The sequence below is a fragment of the Acomys minous genome, assembly GCF_964271855.1.
Source record: "Acomys minous genome assembly, chromosome: 18".
NCBI lineage: Eukaryota > Metazoa > Chordata > Mammalia > Rodentia > Muridae > Acomys > Acomys minous.
The window spans coordinates 20,930,462-20,951,754 of record NC_140501.1 but is presented as its reverse complement, the minus strand read 5'-3'; the positions used below and the strand labels follow the sequence as shown (position 1 = coordinate 20,951,754).

General features: G+C 43.0%; 1 protein-coding gene across 3 annotated transcripts in view; it reads right to left on the bottom strand.

The window, feature by feature from the left end:
- Positions 1-21,293, bottom strand: part of TBC1D4 (TBC1 domain family member 4) — a 165,284-nt gene that overhangs the window by 57,986 nt on the left and 86,005 nt on the right. For all 3 annotated transcript variants that reach the window (XM_084768286.1, XM_084768287.1, XM_084768288.1), the window contains exons 2-3: positions 2,944-3,546; positions 1,289-1,378 (exon numbers count right to left, since the gene is read on the bottom strand). In XM_084768286.1, the coding sequence (XP_084624412.1) occupies positions 1,289-1,378; positions 2,944-3,546 (693 nt within the window). The remainder of the gene's footprint in view (positions 1-1,288; positions 1,379-2,943; positions 3,547-21,293) is intronic.

Genomic DNA, 21,293 nt, shown 5'->3' with positions numbered 1-21,293 from the left:
TTTCCACAAAATTTCTGTGTTCCTTAAATAGGAACTTCAGAGTTCCCAATATAACCTTCCTAGATTCAAATGCTACTGCTCTCTGCAGCAGCTGATAGCTAAGCTGCTATTACAGGAAAAATATCATAACAAGGATTAGAAATAAAGGTATGTTAGCTAAAGCAAACAACTAATAAAAATCCTTGTATCCAGAAGAAAGTAATTCTGAATGTCATATCAAGAGTAACATTGAATCCTAAATACAAATAGATGATGGACTCATAGATAGCTAGATTGATTGATTGATGATAGATAGATAGATAGATAGATAGATAGATGATATGCAATATACATAATGCTCTCATGTTTAGAAGTGTGACCCTTTAATGGCTGAGCTATTGTGCTTCCTCTGATTTTTCCAACACCAAAATGTAGAGACCATGTAAAGAACACATTCTTGAATGTACTTTAAGTCACCAGGCCAAAAACAAAGGTAATTCTCAATCCCACGGAGATGTCTTTGAATACGTAGCCTTTCCGCATTTTGACTTTAATAGGCCTTCTTTTCTGACAAGTACAAATGTTCTTCTCATGTTTACAACATATTTGGGTAGTTCAAACATTGAGTTAGATGTTCTTAAGTATTACTGTAGACTATGACTAATATAATAATATCACATTTGTTTCTATCAATTTTTGTTTTGAAATCATAAATATCTTGTGAAGTAAAAAATTAAAAGAATTAAAGCAGCAAAAGACTTTTCAAAATTTTCCATTTATGGTAACAGACACTAAAAAGACAACTTCTCCTTTTATTACCTGCTGTGGGATAAAGAACAAACGTATTTTAGTGACACCCACAAGATACACAGCCCAAGAGTCTGAGTAATACTTGCTATGACGTATTTTTCAAAGGAACTCACCACCACAAAATTCCCACCAGCAGAAGAGACCAGGTGAAAGAGACACAGAGCTGAAGAAAATGACGGGAATGTGGTGTGACAGACCCTGGAGGTCCTGGGAAGGGGGCTGTTGCCATAGAGCCAAACACATGAACACACTTTAATTGTAAGGGGCAACTGTTTTTAAACATTATTTTTCTTAAGTCAAGCTCACCATGTGTAAGAAAATTCCTAAGTTCATTCTTTAGGGAAGGAAAGGGAGGGGAGAGGAAGGGAAAGAAGAGGGGGAAAAAATAGCTAATTTTCAAACAATAAAACGTGATATATGTAAGCCCAGCGGTTGGGTGGCTAAATTGGGGCCATGACAATTGGTTTCTTCAAATGCTGTGCTGTGACATGATACCTACCTGAGAGCAAGACGAAATGTCTTTGAAATTCTTCTCCAGCACAACGGATTTTGTGTCTGGACTAATGAGGTTAATCTCAAAGCGGCCGACCTTTGGAAAGGAAAGGACTCCAGTTACTTCAGCTCACGAGGACCTCCATCTTACTTGGCAATGAAGTATGCAACAATTGCAATTCAAATGATGTGGCCCAGACAAACCTATTTCATACGTGTTCTGCCATATAAGTCAACCCTATGTTGGCTATCTCAAACCATTTCTTTCCTTGGTTGGAAAACTAAGCGACCTTAAATTTTTACAATTCAATCCAAAGAATACAAATCGCTTTTTGCTGTTAAGAAATGGTTTCCGTTTCAAAAATGTGCAACCTGGGGCTGGAGGGTCAAATGCACTTGTTGCTAACTACAGAGGACTCAGGTTCAATTCCCAGTAGCACATGGGAGTTCACAGCTGTCCACAACTCCTGGTCTACAAAGCAAGTCCAAGACAGCCAAGGCTACACAGAGAAACCCTGTCTCGAAAAACAACAACAACAACAAAAGGCATTTTGAATGCACCACATTGCCTCAAGTCATGAATCTTAAAGTCATCAACTATTGACTTGCATTACAGAATGTTCTCCAAAAGAGTCAATAAAATGACATATGCAGAACTGAGCCCTGGTAAAACTTTGAAAAGCAGATATTCCAAAAAGCTAACAGGAAGACCCGTGACTAGCAGAGAACAAATCTGGCAATCCAAAGAAGAGGAGAAAGCGGCTTTCACACATCGCACAGAAAGTCCTGAGCCACTGTGACCACAAGCCTAGGTGGGGACTTTACAAGACCACAACAAAAAAACAAACGATGCGATCTGATGACGGCTAAAGACTGACTGCACGCTGTCTCCAAGACAAGGTCATATACCCAGTTACTCCTTCTCTCTAGAAGAATCCATTTTGCTCCTGCCTCCCAGGATTCATTCACACCTTAAAGTCAGCGCTAAGACTATAGTTTTATTAAAGAATGCATTTAGGAATCAACCCAAGGCAGACACTGGTGATGGACACCTAGTATCCATCTCATGAGTCGTCTCCGAAGCTAAGAGAAAGTCTTTCATCCTCTCTGCCTCTCTGAGGCCCATGATGCATCTGTGTTCTTTCTTTGTCTGATGCTTCTGATTTGGGGGGGAGGGGGGTAGAAAAAAAGAAGGCAGAAGTGTTCACTGTGGCTACTGGAATGAACAGAAAGAGAAGACAGACAGGTGAGTCAGGACCACTGGGAGCATAGCTTCGCCTTTCAAGTGCAAACAAAAGTACAATTCCCAGATCCCAGTTTAAAAAAAAAAAACAGTAGAGTATCATAAAGTGTTGGTACGGCCAGTGCTGAGAAAGAAGAGACAGTGAATCACCCGGGCTCTGCCAGCCAACTAGCCCTGCATACTTCCAGAGCTCCAGACCAGTAAGTGACCCTGCCTCAAACCAGAAGAAGGTGGCTCATGCCTAAGGAATGTACCCAAAGGTTAGCCTCTGGCCTCCACATGAACCGAGGCACGTGTGGACATTGACGCAAGCACGCACGTACGCACGCACGCACGCACGCACATGCACTAACCAGAGAGACGCTATAGCTGCCCAGCATCTTCAGAAGCTGCAAGCCAAAAGCCCCCTGCCAGCCTACCTGGAAGAGCATGGTTCTGTTCTTCTCCGAGTCAGAGGGCTGCACGTGACTGGGCGCGCTTGCGTGCCTCCTTCTTGGCTGTGTTTTCTGGCTGTTCTCATGAACTTTCTTTTGCATGACGCCTGTGACGCTGCTGCACCGAGACCGGAACTCTTGCTGCTCATCCAAGCCACAGTCTTCCAAAATCCTCTCTGGGAAGCAAACCCGAGAGCTGGCCAGGGCGGGTTGGCTGGCCACGGCAGGGAGGCTGGCCAGGGAGGGTAGGGCACGGTGGTTGTTAGCTGTACCATCTGCCTTCTCAGGCAGGCTGTCATCAGGGGACACAGGAGACTCAGCCTCAAAGACACCCACCTCGTCCCCGGGCTCGCTGCCTCTCTCGCCCTGCAGCCTCAGTCGCTGTTGCTCATGCAGGCTGAACTTCTCCTTGCAGTCATCAATGAGGCTGGAGGGTGCCTTCTTATGGGTCACAATCACCCTCCCACAGTAGAGCACTTCAAACTTCTGAGAGTTGTAGAAGGCGTCCTCATTGTCTTTGCTGGGTTTGGAGTCCTCCTTCATGGCAGCCTTGGATAACTGTCTGATGCTGCTGATCACGTCTGGAACCTGGGGAAACAATTGAAGTCCTTTTAGTGGCATGCTCGGAGATCACTTGTTTACCTGACCTCTTGGCAGCACACAGAACAGTTTCTCAAGTACTGCGGCACCCACGGGAGACAGAGTTGGCACTACTCGGATATTAACTGCTCCCTGATGAAGGCCAAATGTCCACCTCCTCAGTGCACACACATGTAGACACAACCAACATGCCTCTAGATAGTTTCAATTCTGTAGAACTGATTATGAAAGGAAGACAGGATTTATTATTTCAAAGAATAGAAATTATTTTTTTCCTTCCATATTGCCCAGCTTCCGAATCACCTAGAATAATTAATTCCTGGATCATAGCAGATCCCAAATGTAGGTGTTGGTTCCCCAAAATTCTTTCTGTTTAGGAAAGAGGAACACCCATCCTATTCCCAGGGCTGCTCCATATTTTGCTGTATGTGTGTGTGCGCGTGCGCATGTGTATTGTCCTTAAATCTTCTACTGATCATGTCAAGACCAGGATTTCTTCTCCTTCACACAGTTACTTAGGACTCAGTGCCAGAGCAGCCATTGTTTTAAAGCAGCACACGTATCAGCAAGCAAACCCGAGGGGTTCCTGTAGAGAGTCAAGTCCCATGCTGTCTTTGCAGTGAGTGTCCAGGAAGTTCTGTCCCATGGGGGACAAAGTCAGGTGTCTCCCATGGGACTCAGAGCCTTAACCCTCTGTCCTCTACTTCCTTAGTGCATGACTTACTCCACCTGGAGCGTCCAAAGTGCTGCAGAGCGAGCTGGCTGAAACTCAGCGCTCCTGCAGAATGCATTTGTTTAAGTGCGCTGAATACAGCCTGATGAGAACGAGCTAGTTCTCCTTGCCAACTCTGTCCCAGTAAACACTGTCCATCGGGTTATCAACCCAAGGATCCCTAACTACAGGTGTCTATAGTGCAAAATCAGAAGATATACATATATGTGTGTGTGTGTGTGTGTGTGTGTGTGTGTGTATGTATACACACACACACACACACACACACACACACACACACACACACACACACACGCGCGCATACACATTGCATGAGTGACTGGTGCCTACAAAGACCAGAAGAGAGCTTCAGATTCCTTGAACTGGAGTTAAAGATGGTGTAAGCCTCCAAGTAGGTGATGACACTCAAACCTGGGTCCTCTACAAGAACAGCAAGTTCTCTTAACTGCCGAGCCACCTCTCCAGCCTCTTGCAGGAACTTTATCAGCTGCACTCTTTAAGTCTCACTACTATCATTTAAATAATTTGGGTTCAGCCTCAGAGTCAGATTCTACAAGTGAGACTGTGTACAGTCTCTACTTTGGTCAAGTCATCTCGACTCTTTGTTGTCAAGTGGAGAATGGAGACTCTCCACCAAAACCCTCATCCGTGGCTGAGCTGGGACTCCTCTCTGAGACCACAGAAAAGGTCCAACACCTCAGAGAAATTCAGTGAATGGTTCCATTCACATAAGCAGAGCCTGCTATCCTGAATTGTAAGCCATGTGGGTAATTTAACCTTCCAGTAATTTAACATGTTTATACCATAAATCTGACTCCAATTGCCTTTAATATCTTCTCCCAGACTACGACTCACCACAGCTTCGGTGAACTGGGCCACAGATGCTAACCGCAACCCCGAGCTATGGTGGGCCGGCTCTGTTGTGTTTTCCTTGTGTGAAAGACAGAGAAGCAACTCGAGCAGCCTACAGCCCCTGCCCTCACACCCATCCTCCATGAGAACGGACACACTTTTCATTAACCTTACTGTGAGGACAGTAGGGTATCCACAGTAGGAAATGAATTATCACACACACACACACACACACACACACACACACAAATACAAATATCCTTTTTCTATACTTGCTTATGAGCTGCACCAAAAACGTTGTAATAGAAATAAAGGCTCTCTCCGGTACTGGCATATACCTGATTTGGTAGACTGAATAGCATTCTCCTATAGCACAATGCTAAATGGTATTATTACTGTGCGGTTATGAGGACTGATGAATAAATGTGAGTCCTCTGTGTGTGTGTTACATCTATCCAACATGTCTTTCCTGTACTGTAATATACAAGGTTCACGTGAGAACAACCTAAGCTGTGGTGATTTGCTTCTTACCAGATTCTTCTCTGTGACTAGGAGGAAACACTTAGGCTCAAAATGTGAATGGATACTGCCTAGTGTGTGTGTGCATGCGTGTGCGTGTGCCCTCAAAAATTGAGAACCACAGCTTCTCCTTCTTCTCATTACTCATTCACGGTAGGAAGTGTGTGTGTGTTTCCAGAACACCCCCGAATGCTACAGAGTACCCCACCACATTCAGTCTAGCTGTACGTTCCGATTACTTATGTTATGGCAACAAACATCTCCACTGCTCAGACACTGCTTGCAGCCCACACAGCCTGATTCAGACTTAACGGTTAGTTCAAGGCGCCGTTTTTATTCTGGGCAACATTTACACTCTAGCAGCAACAAAAACCAGAAAATATGCCAGCCAGCTAGACATTAGGAAGATTCTATTCCATGGCCGACTCTGCCGATGTTTTCTCAGTTAACCACTGGGGAGTGGTGTTCCACCCCTGCAAACTAGAGACCTCCAACTGTCCAGCATGAACTCTAGGTACTTAAGAGTGAAATGACCAAATGGACCAAAAAGTGCCCACTTAGCCAAAATCTGTGGCTCTGTTTCCAGATCAGTGTCAACATAATGTAAGGGAAGGAAAACTTTCATCATCTTAACATTAATCCAGAAAAAGCCTACAACACTGGGATTATTAATTTCCACTAATGCCTAATAATTTAACAGACAATACAACAAAGGGAGCCGTTTCAAGTGTCTGGTGCCACTTAGAAAAGGCACAGGGCCACCTTTAGCTGATGTTTTGTTGTTACACCTCCAGGGCCTCGATAAAACAACAGATTCAAGTACCAAGACTCAAACATTAAAGTGAGCCGCACCCTGGATCCCTCCAGCTGCCCCTAAAAGTGCTACTAGCTCCTTTGGGTGCGTATTGCTATTTATCACCATCTAAACCTGATTATTTACTTTCACATTACAATTAACCCAACTGGAGAGAACACTAATACTACCACTACCATACAACTGTCTAAACTTTATACTTTAAAGGCTTCAGAATAAAACCCTGGTGTGCAAAAAACACCAAAGAAAGATACCTCTGATCAGGAAGGCAGCTGATGTCGGTGTCTTCACAGACAGCATGCTGTACATTAGACTGACGGCCTACCCAGCTTTCCCCCCTCTGTCTCGCTCTATCGGAAAAAGCCAGCTACAGTTTTTTCTGTTATTTTGTGAGTTCATATTATCACTGTGTGGCCAATGAGAAGACATCCCAACCATAATTGCTTCAAAAGTACCTCCTGAGTCTGCAGTCAAGAAATACACAGATTGCTGGAGATGAAGGCGCCAAAGCTTTGGCTGTTTTTAAACAAAAGAAGACATGCCTCATTTTTAATGACTATCCCTTTCTTTTGCTCTTTAATTGAGTGTCTACTATTTACAAATTGTGCAGCTAAGAGAAGATTAGTCTATAGTATGAGGTCTTTTTCCTAATGGGGCTTAGATAGACCAGTAAATATTTTTAAATGGATGCTAACAAGAACATAGGAGTATACTTCTTAAAATAACACTTTTGAAAGATCGATTAGGCCTAATATATATAGGCCTAATATATACAGTTGATGTGAGCTTAGTTGATGGGCTCATCATCAATCTTTTTCTAATAACTAGAAGTGGGTATAGCAGTATTAAGATAAAGAAAAAAATATATAATTTGAGGGAAAATATTACAATGTCAAATAAATTGAAAGAGCTATCTACATCTGGGAGTAACAGTCCAGTGTAGCCTCATCCACATAGAAATAATAAGGAGGGGCTGGAGAAATGGCTCGGTGGTTAAGAGCACTGACTGCCCTTCAAGATGACCTGGGTTCAATTCCCAGCACCCATAGGGCAGCTCACAACTGTCTGTAACTCCAAGATCTGGCACCCTCACACAGACAAACATGCAGGCAAAACACCAACACACATAAAATAAAAATAAATAAATTTAAAGAGAGAAAAAATAAGGAGTGTGTCTTGTAAATAACATATGCCTTTAGAGCAGTGAGTTTCTCATCCTGTGGGTTGCATATCAGATGTTTACATTATGATTAGTAAAAGTAGCAGTATTACAGTTATGAAGTAGCAACAAAATAACTTTATGATTGGGGGTCACCACAACATGAGGAACTGCATTAAAGGGTTGCAGCTTCAGAGAGGTTGAGAACTACTGCCTCAGAGGAAGGGTAGTTCTTTGTAATTCTCCTGTGGTTAAGAAGGAAGGTTATAAGGGTAGAGAGATGGCTGAGTTTAAAGGACAACTTCCCTCATCCAGAAGACCAGAGTTCGGTTCCCAGCAAGCATGCACAAGGACACACAGCCAGCTGCAACTCCATCTCCCGGGGACCTGATGCCCTCTTCTGAGCTCTGCGGGCACTCCCACTAATGCACACAAACACACTTTAAAAAAAGAAGAAAGGGAAAAGAAAAGAATAAAACAAGGAGATGGATCGTCTAGGCAGCGTGAGATGTTGGAAGCAGAATGGCATGAAGCGAAATTGAGCATTTTAAGGCGAGTAGTTGGGTAATTCAATGGCATCACTTCTATCAGGCTCCATAACAGTGTCATCATCATCAAACAATGGCAGTTAACGGGAGGTATGCGCACACACCGTGAAGCAGCTTGTTTTATATTAGAGAAACACTACCAGTCTCAGCCACTTAGGCACTGTTGCCTTGGCAGCTCACCCAGTTCACACCATCGTTTGAGGTGAGGCTGTCGGAAAGCATCATCTTACGACTTTTAGATGCTCTCTCCCCTCGCAGCCCAGGCTGATCTTGAGTTCTGAAGCCCAAGCAACCGGCCACCAATGGCCCACCAGGCTTGACTACAGACAGGCATGTGCTATCACACACAGCTTCGCTTTTAACTTTCTCCCACAATTCCTTCAGAGTCTCTGCACGTGGCTTAAAACCCTAAGTTATTATTTCAAAGTAGATGTTCCACCACAGTAAGATAAAGTTTAATCTTGGGTGGGTGCAGATTCAAAATAGGCTACAGGAATAGAGCAAGTTTACAATCACAGAACTGAGCCGGGCGTGGTGGGTGGCGCATGGCTTTAATCTCAGCACTCTGGAGGCAGAGACAGGCAGATCGCTGTGAGTTCAAGGCCAGCCTGCTCTACAAAGAGAGTCTAGGACAGCCAAGGGTACACAGAGAAACCCTATCTCAAAAAAAAAAGCAAACAAACAAAAAATAAACAAACAAACAAAAAAAAAAAACCACCTCACAGAATTGCAAAGCCTTGGTGCCCTGGAGAAGTCTCTACTCTACTCTATCATATTTTGAAACTAACTCCTCACATCAAAAGTTAAAGCAATAAAGAAGATAATGAGATTAAAGAGACTGTCCAGGGAGCCAAAGAAAGCAGAGCCCAAAAGTTTTGTGACTTGAACCAGACTCCTCTGAGCAGCTTTGGCTTTGATCTCCTGGCTACAAGCCAAGATGGTTTCCTCTTAGCCTAAGCTTTATAGTCCTTGGCAACCCTCTGCTCCCGTTGCTCCAACCCCTAGTAACAACGCAGCTTTCCTCTTATCACTGTTTTCCTGATACTGAGCTAGCATGGGGCAGAGCTGTTAAACTTTTTACCAAGTTCTTCCCAGATTCTGTCTCACCGCTCATACAGTGTTGAATTCCATCTGTGGAGAGTTTAATGTTTTAGTTTTTTTTTACTTATGTGTTTGTGCATGTTTGTGCATGTGCGTATGTCTGTGGGTGACCACAGAGGCCAGAAAGGGGCATCCAAGCCCTGAGAGGCGGGTTACAGGTGGTTTGAGCTCTGGGAAGCAAACCCTCACTGCCGAGCCAGCTCTCCAGACCCAAGATGACCTACGACCTATGACCTATGACCATTACAAATTGCAGAGCCACATACCATACCTAGGAGTAACTCAAGGAAACCTTGGGGAACCACATGCCTTTAATCTCAGCACTCAGGAGGGAAAGGCAGGCAGATCGCTGTGAGTTCGAGGCCAGCCTGGTCTACAAAGCGAGTCCAGGACAGCCAAGGCTACAAAGAGAAAGCCTGTCTCGAAAAACTAAAAAATTTAAAAAAAAAAAAAAAAAAGAGTAAAATCCCCTTGTAAGTGGTTCTGGTCAATGAAAGAGGGAAAGACTATAGGACACAATAGGACACAGAGTGAGGTCGGTGATAAGAAGCTAAGAAAAAGGTCATGTGCCCTGTCACCAGTAAACCACTGAAACACATACAGTTCATTGGGTGGCGTGGTAGAAAAGCTCAGAGCATCATAGCCTTTGCCCTCATGGACAGCCCTGCTCCAGTACCCTACTGCTGCCAACAGAAGGGTCTACATCTGTCTGCAGTCTCCCACCTGTTAATTGTAAATCATAATGTTTATCTGAGAGGTAAAGTCAAGGGAAATTTTGAATACAGTGAGTGAACATGCCTGAAAAAGTTGGGACAGTAAAACAGCCAAAAATGTTTAATTAAAGCTAAGGTATAAATCTGTTCTGTGCTAATCAAAGAGGCCATGTCATAAACAATCTGGCCTTCGTGAATTAGGAGGAAGTGATAGAGATGAGAGGAAAAAAATATTGAGGGTTTTAGAGAATGAAAATTTCCAAGAAGAGATCTGAATAAGACTTTTCACAATTTTAAAGAAAGGACTCTGTAAAATATGGAGGGTTAAGTCAAGGTCGGTAGAGACCTCGGTCCTACAGATATTGGGGGAGGCACAGTCCATGCACCAGGAACAACATGTTCAAGGCTCTGAGCCACAGAGGGGCCTGGTGTGTCCAGGCAAGTGCAGGAAGTCTGTGGGGTGGGGTGGGGAGGTGAGGGAACGAGCAGCCATTATGACCTGAGGCGACTCTGTGAGCAGAGACTGGCGTCATACAAGCCTTGAAGGGCTTCACAGTTAGTCTTACTGTGACTGGCTGAGTGGGGAAACGACATAAGTTAGGTTACATTTTCTAAGGACCCCTTTGGCTACCACATGGAAAACAGATAACCTGGGCCGGTCCAGGCAAAGCTGCCAATGGCTCACACCAGGGCAAGCGTGGGGAAGGCAGCAAGCAGCAGCTGGCAAGCATCTCCACATAACCCTAAAGACACAGTGTGGATTTCAATATTCCTGAGCTGGGGGACAGGAAACAGAGAGGTCAGGATAACTTTGTATTGGGGAGGCAGAGGAATTAGGGGATGCACAGCTACAGTGCCACAGGCTGGGAGGGGCAGCTGAAGGCGTCAGGAGCTTAGATTGGGTTGTACGAGGGTCGAGTCAAAAACGATTTCGGGAACGAAGCCTGCAGCAACAGGAACAGAATAAATATTAAAGGCAGGAGAGATGGGAGGGAAATGGCGGGGGCTGAAGAGTTATCACTCGGTGCTGTTTCAGAGGACGAGGGTTCTATTCCCAGCACTCCCGTGGCGGCTCACAAGCATCTGTGACTCTCGTTCCAAGGAATCTGATGCTCCCTATTGATCTCTTTAAGTACCAGGCACACACCTGGTGCACAGACATACATGCAGACAAACCGCTAATAATACATAGAAAAATAATAAATCTTAAGAAAGCATTACAAATAAAAACGTTTAAATGATGGTTTCCCGTTATGACCAATGATAAGGGACAAACCAGTAAGCTATAAAAAAGAGGGCAGAATTGCAGGAACAATGTCCTCACGTGAGCAAAAGGGAAGAGACGGAGCAACTAAGGCAAGAACAGTTCAATGGCTGGGGACGGGGGACTGTAAAGGCACTGATGTGGGCAGGCATGGGGTACAGGTCACAGGCTTACTCCTCCCACTCCTTCCTCTGATGTAAATCCCAAGGCACGATCATGCAAGATTCTGAGGCCAGGAAGATACAGCAATGCATCGAATGTGAGACTTGAACTTAATCAAAGTTATTATAAGCTAAGTTGTAAGGCAGAGTTATCTTGAAATCTTTTTTTTTTTTTTTTTGAGGCAGGGTTTCTCTATGTAGCCTTGGCTGTCCTGGACTAACTTTGTAGACCAGGCTGGCTTCGAACTCACAGCAATCTGCCTGCCTCTGCCTCCCAAGTGCTGGGATTAAAGGCGTGAGCCACCACCGCCCAGTATTATCTTGAAATGTTAAGGCTGCTCTTTCTGAGGTCTCATGGAGGCAATTATAATTTAACTGAAGGGTTAAATATCTTAGTAAGAAACAAGAAAACGAATGAATGTCTCCCTTGCTTGCTTTCTCCTTTGTTCTGAAATCGCAGTCCACGGGACTGTATCACCCACACTCAGGGCCGGCCTTCCCTCCTCATTAAAATCTCTTGGAGACACTCCCACAGACAGGCCTAGAGGTGTGGCTCCTAGGTAATTCCAAATTCAGTGGAGTGAACAGTGCAGATTAACATCACAAATACATTTTTGGAATAAGTCTACACATACTTAGGGTAAGAGAGAATATTTTGCATCTTACCAAAAATGGCTGGCTATCAAGTATTTGTGTCACCTATAAAAAGTAATTCTCTATTTCTTTTCCTATGTAGACACAATTTACAAAAAGTCAAATGGAAAACAAAGTCATGGAAACATAAAGAGCAAAACTTCTTGTATATTCAAGAATGTTAATTGTGGCAAAATAGAGTACAATACTATGAAACACTGTAAATCACTGCTATTTATGATGACATTGTTTATGATGCTATTTATGACAACATTGTGAGGTCCTTGGTTCTGAATCCTGCATAACCCTGCAGCCAACACAAAGCACAGTGAACCAAGCTATTGATTCTGTTAGTAGAAATATGTTCCTAATGCTGCTTAATACTGCTTGCATTTACTTCAATGACCACTAGGGGGACTATTCTCACATGGACTAGTATAAGTAATATAACTACAAAAGAGAAATACTGGGAAAAAAATATGATAGTTTGTAAAAATATTACTACCATTGCTCTAATTTTAGGCTCATAAAGTAACCAATTAGAAGTAAAGTAACTGGAAATTTGACTAATTAAATGTATGCCAATCAAATTAGCAACTTAATCTTTATAAGTTACTTTGAAAAAATGTTTAACATGAAGTTGTGATTTAATGACTTTGAGCCTGTTAACATATGTTCACAGAGAACATAATAAACATTATAAGAAAACTATGTCTTGGTATTCTATCATGATATATGAAAATATAAAGCCTTCTAAACAAAATATCAAAAAGGGACAGTTAATCAATTTCAACTCATGAAATGTCTGAACTCAAGGGGGGAGAGGGCTTTGAGCAAAGCGTGATTGTGCAACGGAATGGGGGCAAGGTGGCAAATGCTAAGCCCAGAGGATCTGGACACCACAAGTCCACTGAGATCAGTAGAGAGCGCTGTAATGGTATCAGGAAACAAAAACGCCACACATTTCTCAGAAACCTATTTCTGTCCTGGCGTTCCATATTGCTTCAGATATTTATAACAGCACAAGAGATCTTTCACATTGTAGATAAAGTAATATACAACAGTCTTCATTATTTTTCTCCAGGGGCTGCAGTTTCTTGCAAACATTATTATTAATCACTAAAGGTGCATATGTCCATCTTCTTCCAAGAAAAAACAAAAACAAAAAACAAAAAACAAAACCATCCTAACTGCATATCGCCAAAAGATAAAAAGAAAACACACAATTGCCTCTCTCCAAAAATAGGCTAGAAGGAAGGGCAGGCGGGGGCATCCAGATGCCTCGCTGATCCCGGCTGGTACATTCAACCCCTGAGAGAAGAATGTTGGTCTCCCCACAGACATGATTCATCCTGGAGCTCTCTACCATCCTGTCTCAACCCTCACAGTAAGTAGATTTTACCCTCTTGGAAAGAACAGGAGTGAGAGTGAAGTCTGACACAGCTATTGTCAGTAAACAGAAACGTGACATATGGTGTCTTCCAGCAAGGTTGCCTTTTGGGCTATCAGTACATGCTCAGATCTGAAGCACAGTTAGCTTCACTCACCCAGGGAAAGCTCTTACCAGAAACCATGACGTCAGCTCTTACAGAAGCAGAGCAGAGGGATTCCTCACTGGTCAATTAAAAAAAAATCCCAAAGTCACCTCGCCTTCCCTCTCCACCAAAGGGAATGCAAATGACATGGTTTTTCCTGTCAATTTTCATAGCAGAAAACAACAAGAAAAATAACTTGAGACTATGAGGGTCTTGCAGAAGTAACATACTTATGTGTACTTCACAGTTTTGAAAGCAGCTTAATAAAGCCCTACCCTTGAAATTTCTGAGATGGCACCACACTGCTTGAGAGATGTCTGACAGCTCATAAGGGGCCCTACCCACCTTCAGATGCATGCTGCCTGTTAGCGTCCCTCTCTCGTTCAACAGAACTCAATCTTGATCCTCCTTGATCCCTTCATTAACAGTATAATCAAAGATCTCAAGAGGATGCTTCTACTTGTGAAACTTTACAAATACCACACAATTGTCTGTGGATTTTAAAGTTCTTTAATATCTTTGTCCTTGGACATTTATACTGATTTGTGACACTAACATACCTCTTTAAGAATATAGTGACCTTGGGCTGGGGAAATGGTTCAGCAAGCAAGCGTTTGCATGAGGACCCAAGTTCAGATCCCCAGCACCTCCTCAAAAGCCAAGCATGGATGGGGGTGCCAAACTGTGATCCCAGCAATTGAGAGACTGACCAGTGGATGCTAGAGACTCATTAGCCAGCTAGCTTATCCTGATGTACACACCTGGCCTCACATTTCCCTGACTGGAAGATAAAGACACCCTGGGGGAAGGGGGCTAGCTGATGAACTCCTGGCCTCCTGCAACCCTTGCCCACGCCAGGACTCCTTTCTTCATGTGATGGGTTCCATTCTTTCCTAAGAGCTGTAGCTAATAACACCAGTTTGTGAGAATATGCATTAATATATCCATTAAGAAACTATTAATATTTTATAAAAAAAACCTGTGGAATTCAGTCAGCAGGACTGGATTCATCAATCATGATTAAAATTGAAAACAATAAGTGATTACACAATAATAAGTAATGTTCCTCTAAGTACAAAACACAATTGAGGAGGATGGTGGGAGGGGGGTGGGGGGAGATGGCGTAGCAGTTAAAGGTGCTTCCTCCTCAGCTGTGAAGATCAGAGACCAGATTCAACACTCACATAACAAGCTGAGCATCCCAGCCAACTCCTAAACCTCAGCTGCAAGTAGGGGCAGAAACAGGATTTCTCAAGCTGCCTGCCTTCCAGTCTGGCCTAGACATGATCCCACGTTCTCAGAGGAGCTATTCTTACTTAAATGAAAAGGCAGAGAGTAATAAAAGTTGGACCCTGGATGCCTATATCTGGGTCTCCCTGCACAAGCGCATCTACATACATACAGGCACATCATATATGCATGCACACCAAACACACACACACACAGACCACTACAAATAATTTTTAAATAAAATTAAATTAAAAATTAATATTCTTTATTTAAAGTGCAGTTGAAGGCTTAGGGCAGTTGGGTATTATTTATTGTCCTTAAATACAGACAGTCTGGTTCCTTCTATTTTTAGCTTCTCTATCTTGGGGACTCCGATCCTTTGGTCTTAAATATTGGCAACTATACTCCAGGCTACAGGGCATAGAAAGAAAAGCAAAGGAGAGAAGTATCACTCCTTCACACACACACACACACACACACACACACACACACACAGATACAAACATATATACACATATGCATGCATACATACATCCAAGTACACACACATGCACTCACAGGCCTGCACACATACCATGAACATTCTTCTTGAGCAAAGTTTCTTAAGGAAATGGTGCACAGTGAATCTACTTACACCCCACTGGCCAGCACAAGAGGACCTTTTAGCCAAAGAATAGCTAAGAATTATACTTCTGCCTCTAGACGGCAACTGGCAACACACCAAGTTTCAATGCTATCTCCAGAGAAGGGAGAGGAGGCGTCAGGTATGTGTGTCCTTGCCGTAATTGCCAGTGATGCCTTGCAATCAGTCCGTGCTCTTCAACAACAACAACAAAAAGCTGGTGGTAGAGGGAATGTAAATAACTACACCACAGAATGACTTTAAAAAGAAAGAAATTGGACCAAAGGTACAGAAATGTGTGCAGAGTAAAGAGAGATTTTACTGGCTACTTCAAAAACTTCCCAAACTGAGATGATGGGACCTTACCCCCCCCCCTACTGAACTGCCTGCTACTGATGTGCTCTGGGGTGGGTGGATGGGGGAATCGTTATCCTCAGACTGTGTACCACTAGTGAGCCACCGGGTTCCACTGGAGTCTTCCAAACCCATCATGGCTCCTGTCACCCTGGTTAAACTCAGTGGGTCACAGAACAGAGAGAAAAAAAAAAAAGACATTGGATTATATAATTTTAAATCTAAACTTTCCACAACCCAGAGTCATCTGGAACAGTGGTTCTCAATTTCCCCAGTGCTGGGACCCTTTCCTAAATAGATCCTCATTTAGCGGTGATTCCCCAACCATAAAATCATTTTCATTGCTACTTCACAACTGTAAATGTGTTCCTGTTGTGGATCATAATGCTAATGTCTAATATGCAGGATATCTGATATGCAACTCCTGGGAACCAAGGGGCCGCAACCCACAGGTTGAAAACCATTACCTATGAAGAGAGCTTGCACTGCACTGCCAAGATCAGTTTAGCCTGTGGACATTGGTGTGAGAAGACCTAGCCCGTCATGGGTGGTACCGCTCCCTGGACTATAGGGACCAGGTGAAGCCCAGATAACAAAAAGCAGACAGCATGCGTGCATTCGTTCCCTTGTGTGTGGCGTGACCACCTGTCACAGGCTCCTGCTGCTGAAACCTCCCTACATACTAGTCTGTAGCCTGGAATTTGAAGCCAAGTAATAAACCTCTCCTCCATTGAGTTCTCCCCCAGGGTAGTTTATCCCATGAACAGGAAAGTAACTAGGACAGACCTGGTTATGAAGAGGAGACCTGTAGGGAAGCGGGGGACTTATGCATGGCATTATCAAAAAACAATTTTAGTTAGTAAGATCAGCTTTCCCAATGACAAGCCTTGAAAGACAATCGTGGGGCTATTCCTCATAGCTCAAAGCCAGGGGAGGGGTTTCCACAGTCACACTGGCACACTACACGCACAGCCCATCACTGAGAATATCAGTCTGATGCTCTTACAGTGACTTCTCCACTGCCACAGGGGCAGCCACGCGGCAACGGACACCCACTTAAAACACATGTCAGCCTACAATGACTTTCTGGTACGTATTCCTCCGCCCTGATCCCAAAACAGCGTGGTTAAAAAATAAACTGAAGTAATAGCTTCAATTTCATAGTTGCATTTTAGCACAGGAAATATAGATTTAATTCATGCCACCAAGCCAGATGTAGGAAACGGGTCTTGTTTGTAGGTAGCATTTATCTTGTCACAGAAATTTACTGAGCAGTAAAGAGTCACTTGTCGTTGCTTATGGCTTGCCACTTCAATCATCTGAGGTGTGTGCTATAGACATCTGCATCCACAGACAGTGTGTGCTGTGCGCATCGTGAATTTTCTGTCTGGCTCCTCGTGGAGGTCATGCCTTCACTGGAACACAGCGGGGAAATCTCCATCTCCTAGTCATCTGCTAAGTCCTTCTCAAAAATGGTAGCAGAAAGAAAGCCTACACCAAGGTGAGACAGTGAAGTGACAAAATACGCCACCAATACTCTCCCAGGAAGTACACTCCTGGTCGCAGCTGGGGCTGTGCAAGAGTAATAGCCGTGACTATATGCTTGTTTTTACAGATGTTGTTCTGTACGTCTACAGAAGGGTAACACACAAATTTCTTTTTGATTCTCTCCCAACCTTATACTTGCTCTGAGAAGGAGAGGCTCTGAAAACCATCAGGAACAAGAGCTCCAACAAGAGCATGGAGGCCCACTTGAAACAATTATGCAGTGCAAAGACCACTGCACTACTCTACAGGCTCTACAGGTCTGTCCTCAAACAGATGAGGGCACAAAAGTAGTGTCCAGTTATGTACTAAATGCATGCAACTTATTATTCTACTTGCTAGGACATGTTGATTGCATTTTCTCTTTTAAAATAAAATCTTATGATTTGGGAGTGAAGAGCAGGTCCTAACGCTAAGGCCATGGGCAGCATTTTGTTAGTATAAGGCTCATTTGATATCTTTTCGACCCTAGTTTCTGATTTCTGCATGCACTAATTTGTATGACAGACACTCAGGAATATTTTTACAGCTTCTCTATGCATCTTCAGTCAGGAAGCAGGGGGGAGAAACACTGGTGCTCAGCTTGTTTTCCCTTTTTCACTTAAGCCAGGACCCGAACCCCTGGAACCCCACTTCCCACATTCAGGGTAAGTCTCTAGGACTCAGGCATGACCAGAGGTGTACCTGCTCTTCCAGAGGACAGAAATTTGATTCCCAGCACCCACACAGCAGCTCACAGCCATCTATAACTCCAGTCTCTGGGGATGTGATGATCCCTCCTGGTCTCCTTGGGCACCTGGCCCACATGCTGTATGCAAACATACACACAGCCACCACATCAAATAAGTAAATAGCACTTGTCTTACACTGTATTTCAATTGGACAACACCGCCTCAGGATTCTAACTCCACATGCCATTTAACATCATGTGAGATGTCATGAATTCTATAAAAATCCTACTCTGAAACTTTTATCTAGAAATGATGTCATTCGCATGTCCATCCATGGTGCATGGTAGCACTCCATAAATATTTATTAAGTAACCTGCTAATATTCGGGGTTTATCCTCATGGTGCTTTACACATTTAGAGTCATATACAATTAGTCCCTACTAGACTCTGAACTACTAGTTTTTATCCTTTCTCACTTCAGGACCCTATTAACCCAAAATGCCTGGCACCAAGAAACGTTTGAGATTTGGAATATTTATCAAATTTAAGAAAAGTTAGCAAATTTATCATACATACCAATGAAACACTTGGGGAATAGGACCTAAGTCTAAACACAAAATTTTACATTTCATTCACCTCACATATAGTGAGGTGTAGTTGAAGATACATTTATTTTTATGTATTATTTTCAACGCATTTCTGTTTTGACTATGCTCCATCGCTGAGATCACGGGTAGGATTTTTCACCTGGATAGTCAAGCAACATTCAAAAGTTCTGGGCCATTTTAGAGTGCAAATCTTCAGATTAAGGATCCTCAGTCTGTCCGTGTTTCCCTCTCCCTGTATGAGTCTTTCACACTTCCTGCTCACGAGTTTGGAAACCACTTCTAACCTTATCTCTAGTGAGCTATAGTGAACCATGTGCCTTGCTGGACTCCCAGAAGTGCTCCATCAGATCAGCTGAGGAGTAAGCCTCTAGCTTCCAAAACTTTTACATCAATGTGGGAACATAAGAGTATGAGCCCAAAGAAGTGAAAATTCAATGTCAATAAGAATAATTTATATTGATGCTAAGTGAATGGTTCCCATGTGATTACAATATTATAGGCTACAGAAATAGTTTGAGAAAGATTATTCACTCAGCTCAGAAATGCACAAAAGTTGTCCTCATTTTAAACAATCCTAGTGACACTTAAAAGAACTTCAGGAAAAGTTTTCAATGAACTTTCTTGCCTTTATTAAATATATTCCTAAAAGTTATAATGGCCTATAAATATCGGATAAATATAAATATTGAATAAATACATATGCTCCCTTTGAGACTAGAGAATAGGAAGTGAAGAACATGAAAATGTCACCAATAAATCTTGCACGCAGAATGCCTGACACCTTTGCAGCAAATAATAAGATGCCCACAGAGAACAGGGAGCAGGGGAAGAAGGAAGCTTAATCACTACCTGCCTATAAGGGTGGGGAGGAAGTGCCTCTGCCCACATCTGTTTCAGGGATGCTTTCCTCCATGGTCACTGCAAACTGATGCTTACTTCTAGGGCCAAGACCCAGCATCAACTCCTCCAAACACTAGAGACTCTCATTCAATACACTCATCTTGCTAAACTTGGCCACACAATGCCCATAAATGATCCCATAGATGTGTCTCATGGCTATTTTTCTGCCTCCAGCATAAAGTCTAGCATGTGGCTCACACTCATTATATGTTTACAAAAGAAGAAGGAGGAGGAGGAGGAGGAGGAGAAGGAGAAGAAGAGAAGGAAGGAAGAAAGGAAGCAAAGAAGGAAAAACTGAATGAAGAATCAAAAAGGTGGTTCTGTTCACCTGAGATCACAGATGTACACTCTGAGCTCACAGGATAGTCTCCAAGTTCCAATAACAGCTGAAAATCAGATGCTGCTCTGAGAAGGAAGAGCCCGAATGGCAGCTGACAGAAATACAGGAAGAAACTGCAAGGGATCTGCTGAGAATCTATCTGTAAGGACCATTGTTAGACTATGTGCTTATCTGGATCCAATGGCTAGCCTATTTGTTGGACTTACCGTGTGCTCTCCTGGACTCTAATGGCTGTCATCAAGTTCCTATCATGGCCTCCTGCAGAGAGTGCCATCAGTGTTTTAGCTCCCTTAATCTTTTTTTTTTTTTTTTTTTTTTTTTTTTTTTTTTTTTTGGTTTTTCGAGACAGGGTTTCTCTATGTAGCCTTGGCCATCCTGGACTCACTTTGTAAACCAGGCTGGCCTCGAACTCACAGCGATCCGCCTGCCTCTGCCTCCCGAGTGCTGGGATTAAAGGCATGCGCCACCACGCCCAGCTAGCTCCCTTAATCTTGCAGCGGTCTTTGGGGTAAGTCTATTCTCTTCTGCACCTTATTGGTAAGAAACTGTCCCAGATGATAGAAGTTTTAACTTACAGAATCACATTAACTAAGTCAGGAAAGTGAACGTGACGCTTCCCAACATGAGAGAAAGACTGTAAAGATCCCGACAAGTAGACACCGAGTACAAGGCTTAGTTCAACTGGGTGTGTCTTAAAGCTCATAGATTGTGCTATGGTCTTGAATAATTTAGGATAATTTCATAAACACTGCCAGCTTGAGTCTATGTTACAAAGAGAACTTACTCATAACTATTAAGCAGAAAACAAAAGCACTGATAAAGTGCTTGGCTTTATGATTTGGCTACATGGTCATAAATCTATCAGTATTAAAACACTTAATATAAGAATAAAAAGTTTGGGGCTGGAGAGATGGCTTAGCGGTTAAGAGCACTGACTGTTCTTCCAGAGGTAATGAGTTCAATTCCCAGCAACCACATGGTGGCTCATAACCATCTATAATGTGATCTGATACCCTCCTCTGGCCTGCAGATGTACATGCAGGCAGAACTCTGTATACATAATAATAAATAATAAATCTTTTTTTTAAAAAAAGAATAAAAAGTTTAACATGGATATTCTAAACACAAAGTGTTATGACCTACTTTGTACTTGAAAATGTGACTTAATATTTTTCCAAAGACAATAACTGAGATACCCATTGTCATTTTTAAAGTACTTTCTAGAAGAACTCTCTTTAAAGCCTGATAGGCTCCTCAGAGCAACAGTTTTCTACCTTCCTAACACTGAGACCCTTTGCAGGCTCAATTTTCTTAACCAATATATTTCATTACAACTTATTAACCGAGCGTACATCACTTATAACCCGACTAACCAAACAAATAGGAAAAGAGAATTAAGGAACACAATAACAAAAACCGTAAGGATATCAGTT